Raw genomic sequence first — 19,629 nt, forward strand, 5'->3', positions numbered from 1 at the left:
GTAATAATTTAATTTGAAACTGCATACAATAAAACAGCATTTATTTAAAATTGTAATAAATATTTAACAATTTAACATTTTTTTTTACATTTCGCCTTAATGAACAGAATAATTTTCTTAAAAAAACATGAAAAAAATGACCTCAAACTTTTGACCGGTAGTGTAAATTACAAATAATATATGTATATACATATTATAAAAATTAATCATGCACAGACATTCTTATCTATAATTTCTGTGTTACTTTAACGATAATCTTCCAAATATTTAAGCTTTTGTGGCTGTATGTGAATGGCTGACATGTGATGTATTTTAATACAAAAATATAACAAAAAAATGTATACAAAAAATTACAATTCACTACTAACAAACATCAATTCTGCCACTAGAGGGCAAATTGCACAGAATCTTTTTTTATTATCATACTTTACAACAGGGGTGCCCAAACTTAAAACTTAAAGCTAAAAACCAAATATCATTGTTACTGTAGCTGAGGGCCAAAGAAAAATATACTAAACTATTTTACATTAAATTTGCCATGAGTAATTTGCTAATTTATTTCATAACATTTAAAAATAAATAGAAAACATTACTTTATATACTATTAACTAATGCAGTAAAACTTAATAAATAATCACAAAAACATAAACAATAACATTTATAACACACTGGAGTTGAATGCTGAATACACTAGTCAAGCAGATTCTGCCTTTGCCTTGATTTGCTCTACAAACTCTATCCATCAGGTGACAGTATGAACATTTTGAACTAAATCTGATTAAATGACACCATTTGAATTGAAACATTTAATTTGAGTTCACTTTTTGTAGCTTAACAATACAACAAACAAATAAAAGGTTAAATTAAATTACTCTAAACCATCCCCATCATTCTTCCTCTATTTTCAGATGGGATGGCGGGCCAAATCAAAGGTTACCATGAGAGATAATCGTGTGTTTCAATGGTAGCTGTCAGTGTATGTGAGGCAGAAACCAAATATATGTTGTACTTTGGATTGTGGCCACAGTTTGTGATGCTGTTGAAAATGAATGCTGGTCATGCAACATGGAAATTCATGAGGGCTATACGCTGGGCTTCATAATAATGTTTCTATGTAAATCTTTTAAACATTTTTGATGTTAATCAGCATTGACTTGCATGGAAATCATCCTTTATTCGGCTGAAAAATAAATAATTATGCATTCTCCATCCTCGAGTTCCTGCAGGTAGACTTAGGCATGCTTTCCAGGAAAACAGAGTGGGAACATTTTCTGTTTTGAGCATTATCACAGTGTGGACTGGATCAAAGAAACAACATGATAACGATAAACAGCACAGCAGGGGGAAAAAAAATCAACCATTCTCATTCTTATTGCCAACAGATCACACACATGCACACACACACACACACACACACACACACACACATAGACTTGTTTAACCTGAAGGTGAAAAATGATACCCAGCCTGCTAAAACAAATCTCTGAAAAGAAACATTTCTATAATAGCTGAACTGAGCTTTTAGTAGTAGTAGAAGTAGTAGTAGTAGTAGTAGCAGAAGTAGTAGTAGTAGTAGTAGTAGTAGTAGTAGTAGTAGTAGTAGTAGTAGTAGTAGTAGCAGAAGTAGTAGTAGTAGTAGTAGTAGTAGTAGTAGTAGCAGTAGTAGTAGTAGCAGAAGTAGTAGTAGTAGTAGTAGTAGAAGTAGTAGTAGCAGAAGTAGTAGTAGTAGTAGTAGCAGTAGTAGTAGTAGCAGAAGTAGTAGTAGCAGTAGTAGTAGTAGTAGTAGTAGTAGTAGTAGTAGTAGTAGTAAATTTTATTGTGCTTGACAGGCGATTTGTTATGGGCATCACCATATTGCTGCAGATATTCCATAAAAACAGACAATAAAAACAGTACAAAATACAGTAGTTACAGTAATTATAATGCTAATTAAGATAAACTCTTGTTGTAGTAAACCCACTGAAACGGGTACAAAGGATTCCTTCAATCGGTTCCACCTACACTTAGGGACTCTATATCTCCTACCAGAGGAAAGCAGTTCATAATGTGGAAATGAGTTGGATCTTCCAGAATCCTTTCCACCTGATTGAGGACACAATTCTCATATAAAACTTGAGGATAAAAATATTCATCCTGCCCAACAATTTTCCATCCTGTCTTTAAGAGATGCATCAACTTAGATTTACACTGTGATACTATACCTGACAATGCTTTCTAGAACAGCTTTATAAATGAAGCTTCTTGTTAACTCCAAAAAGACGTAACCTCCATAAAAAATACAATCTCTCATGTAAACGAGAACAAATCCACTCTATGTATGTTTTCTATGTAAAAGAACAGTCAATGTAAATGCCCAAGTACTTATAGGTCTCTGACTGAGTAATTGGATGGTCATGTACAACCACTTGACGATGGTCACCTATGCACTTTGGGTCAAATACTATCTCTTCTGTTTTCTTAGTATTTATTTTTTATCTTATTTTTATCACACCAATCAATGAACTGGCAATGAACACTAATATCATCATGCTCATAAAGTAAAAATAAAATTCTGTGAATGCTTACTTGAACATTCATTTGTAAAAAGGGTAAAAAAAAAAATACATTTAATTTCTCTAGTAACATTTGTGGTCACACTTTACAATAATGTGCCATAAGGAATGAATAATACGTGTACTGGATTTATTAATCATACTTAAGGTGTACTGCAATCTGCAGATTTCCACCAGGTTCTGTCTGGCCCATCATTGAGTATATTTATTTACTTGTGTAAATGTGTGTCCATTTATATTTATTCAGTTTTTTAATTAATTTAAGTAATTGTATTAACTAATATGACAATGTTAATATGATTGATTAACTATACAGATTGGAAATCAATATTTTCTGTCTTTTAATAGGTGTATTATATTAGAAACTTGCTTTGTTTACCAAATAAGTGGATCTAATTGGATTTGCATTGTAAACATTTTAAAAAAGTTAAGAAGGTATTATTTTTCATTTCATATATTACGTTTTTAGTTATGATACTCCCAAAATCATTCCACATAAATCCACAGATTTTTTACAAAATTCTCAGCAGAAATAGCAACAAATGTCTAGAGATTCTGTCTGGCCCTAGTCATACTTAATCATTTATTAAAATTCTGCACTATTTATTGGTCAAATAAGTAATTATGTGAGTCTTTGCGTAAACTGTCAGATTTTTTTGTTTTCCCTAAAGCTCATAAAAATATTTGGATCATTCTCAAGAATGCTGGAGAACACGATGATCAGGTTTTACATGGTTGTTGCAACACGTGCACAGCTGTCATTCAACCAAAATTCTGCTAATAATATTTCAGCAAATATTACTCACACACAAAATATTGTTGTTTTTAAAACGGTGTTTCTTCTTTTTTTATGTTTGGACTTGAGGATTATCATTTTGTTACTTGAAATATTGAAATGAGGGTAAAATTAGTATGTAATAATTTTCCCTGTTAAATATATATTCTAAAGAAGATGATGAGATTAAATTGACCCAGATTTTAGTAAAAACACATACGATCAAAACATACAAACAAGAAAATCTGAAGAATTAGTTGAGTAATAACAATGGAATGGCACAAGGAGAATGTACTGAATTACTGCAATGTATTTAATTCTTTATATGAACGTTTTTTTTTTTTTGTTGTTGTTTTTTTGGTAATGAGAGCTTCAAGACGTGAAAATCTTGACGTTTTGTGGGTTTCATATGAACTCTGATCTTTAGTTTTTTACTTTCTATTGTTTTCAGGTCAGGTTATTGGCTTGGCTATTCTACCAGCTTAATTTTCTCTTTCTGAAACCCGTTGAGAGTTTTCTTGGCCGTGTTTGGATCATGGTGTTGCTGAAATGTCCAGCCTGATTTCATCTTCATCTGGTAATGTAGATGTTGGACTGAAGCAGCTAATATTCATTTACATTGACGAGAGACTGAGTGATGTCAGTTGTTGTCTGGGCTTTCCATGACTTTTTTCACCTTCCTTTCTTCATGTGTTCAATAATTTTTGAGCCACTTTTTGAACTGAACTCTCCCTTTAACACAAACTATATCAGTTACTCAGTGATACTAAACCAACAACGCCACACTGTATTACTTTTAAATTTACAGCATAATTAACACGTTAGCTTGATGTAAACAAGTGCTGACATTCTATTGATGTGAATGGAGAGTGTCGGCGAGTCTGTGTTGTTTCTCACTGGCGGTAGTTTGACACTGACCTCATTAAAATCTCCAATTCGGGGAATGTGATTCTTCCGTGTTTTGCCCAGCACATTGCCATTATTGGACACCACCACTGCCGTGTTCCATAGTGTCCCGCCGTGGATCTCGTCTCTCTCCAGAATGGGAGACACCACCACCATGTTGTGCTTTTTGGCCAGCTGCAAAATAACAATTAATCAGAAATGGCATCAGGATTAGCAGTGATGGCTGCTGAAAGAAGAACATAGTACAGTGCTTGCAATGCATTAGGTCTTATCAGAAAAAGGCTAAATTATCTTATATTTCAGAAGATTTGACAGTTATAACAGTTATAAAACAATGTAGAGGCCCATCACTGACAAAGGTCCAGAATTTGTTCCATTTTGACTGCTATGCCATCATAAATAGTAAAAATAATCCATCAAAAAAGGCTTTAAGACCAAGTGGAATCTTCTGTTGGCCATCCTTTTGGTATGACTTCAGTTAATTGGTTTTGACTAATGCTAACAAATATTTTTTGTCCAACATCTAGCTGTGCAAGAATCTGACATAAGCAAAGTCATCTTTCGCTACTGTATTGTTTTTGAATAAAGAACTTTTATTCTAAATCTTGGACCTTATTTTTGAAAAGAAAACATGACCAATAAAAAAATGTGAAGCACCAAAAGTGACGCATATTAAAACAAATTTGATTACTTTTTTGGCTTTTGTTGTTATCCATGAATTTTCAAATATACTATTTTTTACAAGAGAGGCTATAAATTATTATTATTTAGAGAGGCTATAAATTATTATTATTATGTTTTCATTTTTTATCATTTAACTGGCCAAATTCTGACTAAGGAAAGTTGAATGTGCTGGCCAGTTTGTTAATTGCCTAATAAATGACAATAGACTACAGTTTTTAATTTAAACCGTTTTCTAATGATATATGATCAAATAAATTTCTATTTTAAAAATAAATATTCATCATATTTCTTTATTCTAAATATTTAGGAAATATCTTTGGTAAATCAAAAAGTGTAGTTATGATGACTCTCCGACAAGCTAATTCAGCTAAAAATAGTGCTTAAAATGTCACCTAAATTCAATATTAAATCTTATAAATAAATAGAAAGTGAGGTGAATAACTGCAAAAAAGAAAAAAGAACCACCTCTTTCACCAGGCTGAATAAAGGCTTGTGTATATGTCATCTCTATAATATTTCCTGTTTTTTAATGTATTGTCAGCTGGACATTTCACACAATTTTGACACAAAATTATTAAGCAGTGAAGCTCTTTTTTATATTAATAAAATAAAAAAATACTTTAATAATAATAATAAAATGTAAATTCTAAATTACTTAATATAGTTAGATTTTTAAGAATTAGTATTATTTCAATGAGCCTTTTTTGTTTCCCTCAGATGTACTTATATTCCTCATATTTTTATGAGCACATTTTTATTTTATGTTGTGGAAACAAAATTAATTCTTGATGCAGAATTTCAAAACATCCTCCCCATTTTGTTTATTTGTTGGTATTATTTATTTAATTATTTAAAAATAAAAAAAATGCTAAATATAAAACCTATACTCTCTGTCTAGAGCTCCCACTCTTGTGTGCAAAACACAAAAAGGCATTGCTGTTGGTGCAGAGCACAGAAAGGAAAAAAAAGATGCTCAACATTAAAATGCTATATATTGATATATATTAATATAATAATTTACCATTAAAATCTAATTCTTTGAATTTTTGTTACATCAACCTGACATTTTTTTTGGTCCAAAAATATTAAACAGAATTTTAATTCAGATATTAAAAGGATACTGCCCATGCTGTAGAAGAGTTTTGTTTCATAATGAAACTTTTATATTAAAATGTATAGCAATAAAAAGAATAACTAAGTCATTAATACGTGATCTGTATGTTTGATGTTTTTTTTAATAAATTATTAAACATGGACAAAATATATTTAACAGTTTTGCCACAATCTATAGTGGCCTTAAAAACATTTTAATATTATTAATTAAAAAAACACCACTGAATGGTGCTGGAAATATCCTAGAACATATTTGTGAAAGGATAGAAGCGGCTCCTCTGTAAACAGTCAAAGGCCATGCAACTCCTCAGGGTTCAGAAGATTCCAGCGTTACGTGCTGCAACGCTCATCGGCCTGTGCCTCTCGCCGTGTTTAAGATGTCCAGGGACCCTCAGTGGGCTTAACCTCCTGCTACATCCATTAACAAATCACCAGCCTCAAAGCAGCTGTCCAGCACAAACCAGTCAATACTAACATGCCCAGTATTGAAAGTGACTCCCTTTCTAAGAGCCACAAGGGAATTAAACGGATCAGTCCACAGTGATGGACATGCTGCCATGTCATGAGTTTGTGAAGTGAACAAATAATCAATCTGGTGACAGAGATGAACTGTTTGACTAAATGTGACCCTGGACCACAAAACCCGCCTTATGTTGCATGGGTAAGTTTTCGGCAATGGCCAAAAATACATTGTAAGGGACAAAATTATAGATTTTTATTTCTGCCAAAAATCATTAGAATACTACGTTAAGATAATGTTCCATGAAGATATTCTACTATAAATATGTCAAAACTTAATTTCTGATTAGTAGAATGCATTGCTGAGAACTTAATTTAAATAACTTTATAGTCAATTTTTGATATTTAGATTTTTTAGTAGGATTGAACACCTTATAGAACGTGACTGTTACGATTGCTTGTACAGCAACATCTGTGGCTAAAGGGATGGACACTTGAATGACCAGCCCGATCTCACGAGGAAACGCATCTATTCTGTGCTCTGTCAGTTTAGTGGATAATTCAAACAAATGCATATGATTTTTAAAAGGAGGAGTGACACCAAACCTCACCTCTAAACCTATCCTTCATTGGGGGGATCAGCAAATCATACAAATATGTATAAATACAATTCAAAAAGTTACAGATTGGCATGAGACAGCATTGGAAAATGAAGTCTTGGTGCATATTTTGCATCTGTATGTGGTCTCCGATCTATTGGAGTTTCTGCATTCCAACAGTTAAATATCTGCTCACAACTACGCCAAATGCTTTGTTTGTGTTAGCATCAGGACTAGTATGAGAAAACATACTTTTTTCGCTTCAAATCAAGCTTGTCAAACTCTGCCTGCTTGAATTGTTGGTTTAAAAACCAACAATTTAAGCAGGCAGAGTTTAATCCTGTAAGCAGAGGTGTTTTTTCTGGTTGTTTGAACACATGAGTCTACCATATGAAAGCAATATGACTGAGTGTCTTTCAGCTACTTCTGGAAGTGATGGAAAGTGGACAAGCTCAAACTATTTCAGACTTGGTTTCCACCTGTATTTAGCACTATCTGCTTGTGATTGGAATTCCAAAAATGCATCTTAAATGGATAGTTCACTCAAAAATGAAAATGTTCTTGCCATTTACTCTCTTAAACACTAAAGAAGATATTGTTAAAAAGCTAAAATCCCCCCTATAATTAAGTCATAAATACATTTGTAACTAAATGAAAAGAAGAAACAAAAATCAAGTGTTTTCTTAGCATTATGTTATTAACATTAAAGGCAATTTTCCCAATTTATAGGCAATAAGTGTACTTAGTTAGTATTTATAGTTAATGAAAACAGTGGCAAATACTTGCAGCTTAGTTTTAAGGCTACATTGTAAAACAGTTTGCAAGAATACAATGTCAATTGTAAATGAGAAAATATTTATTTATCGATTGATATTGCCTTATTTGGATGATAAAGCCCTCACCTAGCCCAAAAACTTTTTTAAACACCCATTAAACACTTTTTGAATATGTTTTTATCATTTTATTTCATATAAATGCCTTTGCAATTCTATGTGATGGCACAAACATAAAAGAAAGTGTTTAGCAAAGGGTGGATATGAACTCGTTTTGACTGTTCGGAGTCGGAGCAAAGAGCCTCTGCCAGCAGTAACAATAACAGACGTAGTTTTAGTAAATTATACGAACACCCTGATAAGCATTTATTCAACTCTTACTTGCATACAAAAGCGTGTGGTAAGCCCATCCTCAGCCGATTCGGCAAACTCTGTCCAGGGCTCCCTCTCTCGTGTGCAAAATGCAAAAGGCATTGCTGTTGGTGCAAAACACAGAGAGAAAAAAAAATGATGCTCAACATTTTCCCAAAAAGACATCATTATTGTTACTAGAACTGATTTTTATTTAAGGTGACGCGGTGGCGCAGTGGGTAGCACATTCGCCTCACAGCAAGAAGTTCGCTGGTTCGAGCCTCGGCTGGGTCAGTTGGCACTTCTGTGGGGAGTTTGCATGTTCTCCCTCTGTTCGCGTGGGTTTCCTCCAGGTGCTCTGGTTTCCCCCACAAGTCCAAAGACATGTGGTACAGGTGAATTGGGTATGCTAAAATTGACAGTTGTGTGTGTGTGTGTGTGTGTGTGTGTGTGTGTGTGTGTGTGTGTGTGTGTGTGTGTGTGTGTGTGTGTGTGTGTGTGTGTGTGTGTGTGTGTGTGTGTGTGTGAATGAGTGTGTATGGATGTTTCCCAGTGATAGGTTGTGGTTGGAAGGGCATCCGCTGCGTAAAACATATGCTAAATAAGTTGGTGGTTCATTGCACTGTGGCGACTCCTAATTATTAAAGGGACTGAGCTGAAAAGAAAATGAATGAATGATTTTTATCCGTGTGTTATTCACACACACACACACACACACACACACACACACACACACACACACACACACACACACACACACACACACACACACACACACACACACACACACACACACACACAACTGTGAGTTCTGAGAGTTCAGTCTCTTGAAATCAACTCTCCTTTGTGTCCAATAAAACTTTGTTTTGGTTGCTAAAAAGGGAGGATGAGGAGTACTAGTTTATGTTCTTATTTTTTATTAGCAGTTGTTGTTTTGTTTAAAGTGGGTTGAAATGATTGTTGTTTACACTGCATTTTTAAATGACTTCTATACAAGCAAACATGCTTCGTAGATTTTCATGAAGATGACAGGAAATCAGAGCCCAGGGGTCAGAGTTTTACACGGGGTGCTGGTTAAAGGGGTTCAAGCCTGGACAACGGGACCTATTCGGACGCAGAGGGACTGATTGACCTTTGGGATGCCGAGAGAGTTTATAATTGGAGTATGAGACTCCCTTTCATCCGCGACAAGACACCCCAGCCAACACAAACAGACAAACTGCGAGCACAGCTTAACTTCGTCACTGCGTTCTGCTGATGTAAAACAGATTCTGCTGATGTCTTTACAGGCGCGTTACGTCACTGAAGGCCAAGAAGTCTTCACGTACTCTACGCTGTGCTCATAAATAAGCCAGTAATTGCTGTGTGGACAACAGGAAATGGTTTATAGATAGCTGTGGAATTTATGTAGTTTTTGTGACAGAATATGTGCAGTTGGTCATGTGTCAAAGCGTGACATGCTTTACTTCATCTGAAATTACTTAAAAACTGAGTGAATCACTCATTTTAATTTTTCTAGATGTTCAAATCCTAAAAATTCTGAAATATTTCAAAGTTACAAGTTAAAGTTACACAGTATCCCTTGTTTGTTATCACTGCACAATGTTTTGATTATAAAAAACAGGCTGCAAAAGTAATTCTGGCCAATAAAATCAACACATAAATATGAAAGTATTTAACAAAAAGAATGACATCCAAGAACTGTGTGTATTCCAGCTGGATTTTCCAGGCAGTCCTGAATTCATTAGAAAGAGAGCTAGCTGTGCATGTGTGTGTTTGTGTTTGTGTACTCACTCCAGGCTTCCTGGAAGCACACAATATTGACCCCACACATGGCCGCCACCTCGACCATCTCCCCCACACGCTTGTGTAGAGCTGTGATCTGTGAACGCAAAATCACAATATGAAGACAGAAGTGCAACTTCAAATTTATGTAAAATAAATTAAGTTTGTTTCAGCAAGCATATGTTAGGGGTCACCGTGCTGAAAAAACCTAATGGAATTTATAATGGTTTAAATTGATATATTAGAAAATGTGCTGGTATTAATAATGGTACTGTAATGGTCTTTAGGGTTTCTATTGGTAATAAAACAAATGAGAAAAAATGAACTATGTGCCAAAACCTGAATAAAATGTACTTGTTTGATGGTTACAGTTTGAGTTATTGTAATGTTTTAATGGTATTTGTAGTGGAAATCATTTGAAGTTCTGTGATGGTTTCTATTCTGTGTTTCAGCAGGGCTAAGATGTAAAATGTGCCCTCTGGACATTATTTGTAGTGTGTGTTTATTTTCCTCTTACCTGTTCAAGCACTGGGGCATCAGTGGGTAGCACTATCTTGTTTTGAATGAGTCCCACACGGACCATTCTGGGTGGTCTGAGCTGCTCTGGAGAAGCTTCAAACACATAACCCTTCAGATCAAAATCCTGCTGCCCTGCAGCATCTATTGCACTCCGGGGAAGGTCCAGCTTCCTGGAATCAGTGTATTATAGTAATAAATGACATTTAGATTTGCAAAGATTAACTGCAAAACATTATGAAATATTAAAATAACAATGTATATTATTCTGAAATTGTGTTGTCGTTAATTTATAAAAAAATATGTTTTACACAAGTTATTTTTTTAAATATTGTAAATAAAGTGCTATATCCAAAATTATACTTTAGCAATAACTGGAATGTTTTTCTGAACATTTTGGTACTGGTGTTATTGTATAATTTCATGTTTAATTAATCCAAGGTTCATTTATTTACATTTTTATAGAGAAATGAAGCTCGTTCAACATGAAGGGCACATGTTTAAGTCTACCTGACGTCGTTTTGGCTCAAAATGTTAAATGTCAAACTAATTTTACCGTTAAAAACCACCGGATGCTAACTTTGACAGCTCGGTAAGGTTGGTTTTAGGCTTGATATTCACCGGACATTCGCGTACGCAATTTTAGGGATCATCTGCGAATTACATCGACAGAACCAAAACGCACAGAAACACAAATAAGAAAAAAGTATTTCTAGAAGATTGCAGTAAATGGTTAGAGGACAGACTGATTTACTACAGGTAACAAGGCTACTATACCTCTAAATACGGTTCATACATAGCAGAAATAGGCAATATCTCTTGTCATAAGCATACAGTACACATCAGTTAAAGCACTTAAATGCTACTTTCTCACATTTCCCCCTTTATTTATGTCAGACAAATATATAGAAATCGATATTTACAGTATTTCACCTAGATGTAAGCTTCTGATTCTAAGCTCACATTCCTAGGAACTAAACTGACTTACTACCCCTGCTGAATAAAAGCATCTTAAGCCAGCCTAAGCTGGTTGGTTGGTTTAAGCTGGTTGACCAGCCTGGTTTTAAAGGGGTTTTGGCCATTTCCAGGCTGATCAAATATTTCAAGCCTGGTCTTAGCTGGTCAGGCTGGAAAATGACCAGCTAAAGCCTACTAAAACCAGCTTAACCAGCCTGGTTTAAGCTGGACATAGCTGGTTTTGGCTGGGCTCCCGTTAATATTTCCATTAATGTACAGTAGTACACAAAAACCTTAGTATAATTATATGTATAAAAATATTTACGCTAATTCAACCAACTGTAATTTTCTCACTCTAAAGATTCTTAGGAGTCAGACTGCCTTACCACAGGTCCCATATTTCCATTCATTTGTGTACAGTGCATACATATTGAAGAAAAATACTTACAGTAATTCACATAACTTTTTTTTATTTTTCATTTTAAAGCATGTAGCACATAAACTGCCAAACTGGCTTACTACAAGTGAAATTCATTCATATTTATGCTTATGACAAGAGATATTGCCTATTTCTGCTGTGTACGCATCGTATTTAGAGAATGGCTACCTGTTGTAAATCAGTCTGTCCTCTAACCATTTTCTGGAATCTTCTAAAAATACTTTTTTCTTATTTGTGTTTCTGTGCGTTTTGGTTCTGTCGATGTAATTCGCAGATGATCCCTAAAATTGCGAGCGCGAATGTCCGGCGAACATCAAACCTAAAACCAACTGTACAGAGCAGATTTAGCGACGTCAAAATAACCTCGGCGACGTCACCGACATACCCACAGACTTCTTTTTTTCGTCCAAAGTCCATCACAAATCATTTACTTAATTTCATCGTGCACTGTATGAATAGCTATAAGAACCAACGGCCCCAGGAATAAAAACAAACAGCTTCCCTAAACGTTCTCTTGTTTGTCTTAGACAGCATGTTGCGCTTTTTGTTTGAACCTGCTCATCTTTGCAAGTGTTTCCCAGTTAAGTAACCCAGGGTATAAAATCAAAACCAGTCGTCGAATTCGTCGCGGTAATTAATGATTGTTGTGCACGTTTAGTTGTCGCGCTAATGAAGAAAGTGTATGACTAACGTTAACTTACTTCAGCTCTTTTCCAAATAGCAGTCTTCTGGCCTCTTTGAGCTCTGCTTCAGGTAAATGTACCTCCAGAACTTTCTCTAGAGATTCAAAGTCTTGCCCGGACATTTTGAGCTGTCGTCCGCAGTTGCCTCAGTTTGCAGAGAGAGTGAATTCACCTTGCTTTACATTACTATTTAACTAGTACATGTCCAGCTCTTGCGAAATCCCTTCACCTCAGAGAGCCAAAGTGAACCTGGTTACTAATTTATTATTATTTTTAATTAATTCCAGTAAAGACAGAACATTGATAAATTGACAAAACTGTTAAAACTACGACCATTTAAAATAGCCTACAAAGGCAATGATGCAAGAAATGGTGACCCAAATCAATGTGTTGTTTGCATATATATAATTATTATTAGAATTTATTATTTATATATAAAATTATATGTAATTAAAGCCATTCTCAGACATGCAGTCTCCTTTCCTTTACAATTATTTACAATTGTACTAATTAAGAAAAAACAAACAATAGCAAAAAACAACAAAATTCTAAACAAAAACAAACAAACAAAGAAATGGGTTATCTGATCTGAGGATGGAGATAATAGATTAAAGAATCTGAGCATGAGGAGGGCAAAATAAAAGATAAATAACAGAGATTTAGAGATTTCATAGATTATACATATACTAAAGGTCGTGCCGATCGTATAAGTTTTGAGTGTTTTCTTGTTAAGTGAGTCTGGAATTGTAAGCAAGTAATTTTAAATCTGTAAATGCTACAAAACAAGGCAGTGGCTCAGTGGGTAGCACGTTCGCCTCACAGCAAGAAGGTTGCTGGTTCGAGCCTCGGCTGGGTAAGTTGACATTTCTGTGTGGAGTTTGCATGTTCTCCCTGTGTTGGTGTGGGTTTCCTCCAGGTGCTCCGGTTTCCCCCACAAGTCCAAAGACAGGCTACAGAATTGGGTAAGCTAAATTGACCGTAGTGAATGTGTGTGTGTATGGATGTTTCCCAGTGATGGGTTGTCGCTGTGTAAAACATATGCTAGATAAGTTGCCGGTTCATTCCGCTGTTGCAACCCCAGATTAATAAAGGGACTAAGTCGAAAAGAAAATGAATGAATGCTACAAAATGGGTTTACAATTTTAAATTTAACATTTATGAATATAAAATCTATATAAAAATAGAATACGGTTTATTACAAAGCAGACATTAGAAATTGTATTTAAAAATACCCTTAAACAATTATTTTTATATACACAGAAAGATTCTGTAAAATCATATTTGAGATAAATAAAGTGACATCATGCCAAAATTGGGACACATAGTTGCATGACCAAAATAAACGAGAAAGAGTTTCAATGTTGTTCTGACCAAAGGAGCAATTTGTGTCAAACCTGATCCAAATCTTTTCTTTAGAAAGTTTTTGACAAGGTAAATGTTATCTAATAATTTAAAAGATATTTCCTTTACCTTATGAGCTTGTGATGTCACTGTGAGGAGTAAGGTAAGGGGCGAGGTTAGGTGTACCCATTAAAAGCATTACTTGGAGTCTCAGCTTACATCTGCTCCAGTGTGCAGCCGAATTTTTAGACCTACTTCAGTTTTAGTGTCTTATGATCCTTCAGAATTCACACTATCCATGCTAAATTGTAAATTATACCATAATTTAAATAATTATAAACTTATTGCAGGCAAATTGACACTTAGGGTTTTGAAGGACAGTGGGAAAGTAAAAAAAGATTTTAAATTAAGTCTTTTAATGTGTCATCAAATAAATGCCTGACTATTTTTACACTGAATGAAATATTAGTGGGTGTCGTCTGTAAATCATGGTCAAATTTATGTTTAACAAATTAATTTAATTTATTTATGTGTTTATTGCTCAGAAAAAAAAGAAAAGTTAGTCAGACACATCTTAATATAGCCTATACAAAAAAGACAACAAAATGTATTACACATATTGTGTTGTGCTATAAATTCTGTAAATAAATTATTTACAGCATTGATAATGACCAAGGTTCAGCTTCGAGGTGTCGTGCTGGATTTCTTGAGGTTGATTGCAGCCTTCATACGGTTTAGATTGGCTCCGCCTCTTTTAGATGCTCCACCCCTTTTGTCCCTTTCCTTTGAAGGATTTGACAGTTTTCTCAGAATCTCTGAAAGTAGCAGAAATAAAGATTGCAATAAGTGAGCCAACAACTACAAAATAAAGATATTAATAGGCTATCAGATGAACCGTTATTTAGTCACAAGAGAAACAGTAGCTTGCCTGCTAGTTCAGGATAACTTGTCCCAAAGTCAAACACTGCAGAATATTTTGGAGCTTCACAACCTTCACCTCCTGAATGAGAGAACATTCATTCATTCATTTTCTTTTCGGCTTAGTCCCTTTATTAATCTGGGGTCACCACATCGGAATTAACCGCCAACTTATCCAGCATAAGTTTTACGCTGTGGATGCCCTTCCTGCCGCAACCCATCACTGGGAAACACTCATACACACTCATTCACACACATACACTACGGACAATTTTGCTTATTCAATTCACCTATAGCGCATATCTTTGGACTTGTGGGGGAAACCGGAGCTCCCGGAGGAAACCCACGTGAACACAGGGTGAACATGCAAACTCCACACAGAAACGCCAACTGACCCAGCCGAGGCTCGAACCAGTGACCTTCTTTCTGTGAGGCGATTGTGCTACCCACTGCGCCCCCGCATTGCCGATAAGAGAACATACAAAGCTAATTATTGATCATGATTTTCTTCACAGGCACAGTGCTATCTGATGTATACTGGAAGAGTGTGAGGACAAACTCACGTGAGACGCGCAATGGAACGTAACTCTCTCTCTCCTTCAGCAAACTGCTGACCAGGTCAGTGCTCTTAGCTCGCTCTGCCAAATTCACCAGCTCCCCCATCCTGTCCATCAACTCCACAGTGTCTACAGAGAATTTACTTTTAGATCAACATGTGAGGTTATAAATTTAATCCTTAACTTTTCATAAAGGATCTGCTGATTCTATAGTTGAAGTCAGGATTATTAGCTCCCCTGAATTATTAGCCCCCCTGTTTTTTTCCCCCAATTTCTGTTTAATGGAGAGATTTTTTCAACACATTTCTAAACATAATAGTTTTAATAACTCATTTCTAATAACTGATTTAATTTATCTTTGCCATGATGACAGTAAATAATATTTGACTAGATATTTTTCAAGACACTTCTATACAGCTTAAAGTGACATTTAAAGTCTTAACTAGGTTAATAAGGTTAATTAGGCAAGTTATTGTATAACGATGGTTTGTTCTGTTGACAGTCGGAAAAAAATATAGCTTAAAGGGGCTAATTTTGACCCATAAATGGCTTTTAAAAATTTTATTCTAGCCAAAATAAAACAAATAAGACTTTCTCCAGAAGAAAAAATATTATCAGACATACTGTGAAAATGTCCTTGCTCTGTTAAACATCATTTAGGAAATATTCAAAAAAGAAAGGAAAATGTCAAAGGGGGCTAATAATTCTGACTTCAACTGTATGTCCTGACATTAGATCATATAAAAATTATGACAACTAAGTTGTATTAAGGATCAATTTACTGATTTAGATTCGATCGCTTTTGAGCAGGATGTTACTTTCAGTCTGTATATTAAATTTGAGCCCAGAAATGTATTAATATGCCATTGGCCATATTGGTGCTGGCCTATGAAGCAGGGGCGTAGCAACCAGGGGAGATCCGTCCCCCTCACTTTTAGAGACAGAACATTTAGAAACAGGTGATTAATAATTATATGAACATATGATCTCATACAGCCGTCCCCCCCACTTTTAAAATGTCCGCTACACCCCTGCTATGAAGGCTCAAGTTATTGTTATTGGCTATATAAGAAAATAAACGGTTATCAGTATCAGCCAAAATACTATTTTTATATTGTATTACTATATAAGCTTTTGTCTTTTATGACTTTTATGACTTTTATGACTTGGGCTCTGTTTAACCTGATTTTAAGATGTGTGTTAGTCGTCATATTTTTAGATCACTTTTTAAATTTCAACATCTCTGCTAAAGATCCGCTGATTTTATATGTAGCCATAAAGTTATAAACATGCATTCAGCTGTGATGGCATCAGTTTACAGATTAGATTCAGCAGATTCTAGGAAGTTGCTTTTAAGTTACTGTTCTCCATACAGCAAAAGGGACCCAGTTTATCTATCAGCTTTTGATTTTATGACTGTTTACACTTTGTATAAAGATGTGTTTTGATCGATCGGATCACAACACAATTTAAAAAATCAAGAGTATGAGTTTTGAAGCAATTCTTTTCTTACTCTAAACTTCTAAGTAACTCAATGAGGTCAAGCATACATTACCTTGAGGATCCAGATTGCATTTTTTCTTTATACAGTGAATGAAGTTTATAATCTTGCAATTTAGGTTTAATATCTCCTCTCTTCCTTCTGTAAGAAATATATATTTAAAGTCAATAAAAAAGGAAGCCAATAAAAGAAAGTAACTAATTATTAAACAGAGAACATAACATATACCAGTGGTAGGAATATGGCTCGCTAGCCATATGTGGCTCTCCAGCTGTTTCCCTTCAATATTTTACAGTTTAAAAAATTAGAACTGTCACTAGAAATCAGTTTTTTATTGAAAAAACAATCACAATTCAGGTTTTATTGTAATTTTTTACAGCAAAATTAATAAAAACTCAATGTACAATAAAACAACGCTTCAACCAATGCACGAGTTGTGGATAAACTTGAATCACGACACCACAAAGGGCAAAAAATTTACGTTTCAATGTTTCGCATGCGCTTTATTTGCCCATGGCCCTTTTATTTGCCCTGTATTTTCTCAATAATAGTAAAATACGATTTTTGTTCTTTAAAACTAGCCAAAATTAAAAGTTGCTGAATACTTTATTTTGTATTATTTGAGAAATTAATTTTTAATAATAGTAAAATGTTTACTTATTTTAATCTGTGTTGCTTTTTAGAAAAAAAGAAGAGTTTATTTACCAGAATTTAAATAAATTGTCCTTTCTACATTTATGGACATGCTCAACATGTGATGCTTCATATTTGTTTGTTTTAGAGTTGTGCATGGAAATAAATAAAGGTTTTGTTCAAACCTGTATTATTTATACACTGTAAAACCCAATAAGTGAAGGCAACTCAAACCGTTTGAGGAAACCGATTGCAACAGACCATTTGAGTTAAAAAACTAACTTATATGAGTATTGTGAACTTACTCCATTTAAGTTGATGTGATGAAGTATTTAATTAACTCATTACCTTCAACACTGAGTTTTCAAAAATGAGTAGAATTAACTTTCAGTCAATTATGAGTTATCTCATTTCATTTGATTTCAGTGTAGTAATACACACACACAATGGCTCTTTAAAAAATGCATTTGGCAAAAAAAATCCTAAATGGCTCTTTGCTGAAAAAAGGTTCCCGACCCCTGACATAGACAGAACCGTTTAAATGTTGGGGTAAACAACATTTTCTTTCTTTTTTTTCCCTTAAAAAACACACATTTTTTCAATGTTTCATTAACTCAGTTTCAATTTCAAATATATGTTGTCTTTTGAACTTTATATTTGAACAATGTATTTCTTAATGCATCACAGTTTCCAGAAATGTTAAGCAGTACCACAGTTTTCAACATCACTAAAATTAAGAAATGTTGAGCACCAAATCATCATATTAGAATGGTTTGTGAAGGGTGCTGTAATGATGCTGTAAACTCATCTTTTAATAATGAGGATTAATTACATTTTAAAATGCATTTACTTGAAGTTTTTTGAACAAGAAATGTAAAATTATTTGTGACATTACTAGCAGTACTACTAACTACTACTACCTTTGAGAAAACAATTCTACATGATATTACAGTGTGGAAAACACTTTAAATTGTAATTGACAACTTTCAAGAACCTTTGAAAATCGTATCAATCCCAAACATTTGTATATAACATTTAGAAATTCTCCTGCACTTACCACCAAAAATCACAGTAATGAACATCTCAGCCTTACTTCTCTCTCAGCAGCCTGCAGTATACTGAACATGACTGTTCGCACAGTAGGAAAATAAACGGCAGTCAAATGTTGTTGACTACAGCCATACCTAGAGACAAAGGCCAGGTTTATGAGGAAAGCTGAAAAGTTCTTCAGCACTGAAAGTAATTGGCAGACTAGACTCAATGTAATCAGAATTTTATCCTGCTGTGCCACCACTGAACTATGGATGAACTCCCTCGCTGGCCTAGAATCTGCATTACATAAACAGCACCATATTACCCAGGCTGCATTTTTTACTCTCTCCTTTTCTGCCTCTTGAAAAGAGACAAGGGAAAGGGTTTCTCTTTTATGAAGCAGACTGGTCTGATTTGTCTCCATGGAGTTAGTACACAGACAGACAGGTTCTTTGATACTTTGAAGTACTTATCCGGGGACGAGAGTGTGGAGCAGATCTATAGTCTCTTTCCCAGGACTTTAAACAAGTCCGTCCCAGTTGTGGCTATTTCAGTACTAACTTGGGAAAAAGTTACGCTGTTTGAAATGGAGGACCAAGAGGTTGGCAAACTTCATTAATTTGAATGTCTGTTGCAATTCCGTCCCCTTACTTTAAGGTTATGTCTAGACTGTAGGTCAGATACATATGAAAACACACATTTCTCTATGTTTTGGCCTTTTTTGTCTACTGACAGCAGATTTTTGAAGATACTTTCCCAAATTTGATTGGACAAATCAAAATAAAAAGGTTTCCCCACAAAGAACTTTTAATGGCTGTCAAATTTCTTCAGTGGAAATTTTTAGATTATGCTTTAGCTTATTTTACATTTTAAAAATGGTTCTTTGAAGATTTATTCAATAAAGGGTTCTTTAGGGACCTGTGAAAAGCCCTTTTTGGTTCTTGCAAGAATGAAAATTATTCATATAAATGCGGTTTATTTAAAAATATGATGGTACCACTTTTTTTTTAAAAAGAATGATGCCAGGTAGGTGTCTGTTTTGGGTGAACTATCCC

General features: G+C 34.5%; 2 protein-coding genes across 3 annotated transcripts in view; both read right to left on the minus strand.

Moving 5' to 3' along the window:
• Positions 1–12,772, minus strand: part of upb1 (ureidopropionase, beta) — a 29,184-nt gene extending 16,412 nt beyond the window's left edge. The window contains exons 1-5 of the mRNA XM_056463441.1: positions 12,611–12,772; positions 10,515–10,686; positions 10,007–10,094; positions 8,243–8,337; positions 4,246–4,407 (exon numbers count right to left, since the gene is read on the minus strand). Of these exons, the coding sequence (XP_056319416.1) occupies positions 4,246–4,407; positions 8,243–8,337; positions 10,007–10,094; positions 10,515–10,686; positions 12,611–12,714 (621 nt within the window). The 5' untranslated portion in view covers positions 12,715–12,772. The remainder of the gene's footprint in view (positions 1–4,245; positions 4,408–8,242; positions 8,338–10,006; positions 10,095–10,514; positions 10,687–12,610) is intronic.
• A 1,699-nt stretch (positions 12,773–14,471) lies between these two features.
• On the minus strand, positions 14,472–18,918 carry LOC130234233 (uncharacterized protein C22orf15). Of its 2 annotated transcripts, XM_056464513.1 has the most exons (5): positions 18,600–18,918; positions 16,964–17,050; positions 15,415–15,537; positions 14,862–14,933; positions 14,472–14,748 (listed from the first exon to the last, which is right to left on the minus strand). In XM_056464513.1, exons 1-5 carry the CDS (start codon positions 18,622–18,624, stop codon positions 14,612–14,614), a joined length of 444 nt encoding a protein of 147 aa, XP_056320488.1. In that variant the 5' UTR covers positions 18,625–18,918; the 3' UTR covers positions 14,472–14,611. The 2 variants fall into 2 exon arrangements, with proteins under 2 accessions (XP_056320488.1, XP_056320489.1); XM_056464514.1 differs by lacking the exon at positions 16,964–17,050.
• Between the last annotated feature and the right edge of the window lie 711 nt (positions 18,919–19,629).

Source organism: Danio aesculapii, chromosome 8 (genome assembly GCF_903798145.1).
Source record: "Danio aesculapii chromosome 8, fDanAes4.1, whole genome shotgun sequence".
Lineage (NCBI taxonomy): Eukaryota > Metazoa > Chordata > Actinopteri > Cypriniformes > Danionidae > Danio > Danio aesculapii.

Excerpts from the sequence above, each read along its gene's own strand:
- LOC130234233 (XM_056464513.1), bottom strand. The coding sequence starts at position 18,624 with ATGTTCATTACTGTGATTTTTGGTG. Across the intron at positions 17,051-18,599 it reads CATTACTGTGATTTTTGGTG|AAGGAAGAGAGGAGATATTA; the intron begins GTAAGTGCAGGA and ends TATTTCTTACAG. Across the intron at positions 15,538-16,963 it reads ATGCAATCTGGATCCTCAAG|ACACTGTGGAGTTGATGGAC; the intron begins GTAATGTATGCT and ends AATTCTCTGTAG.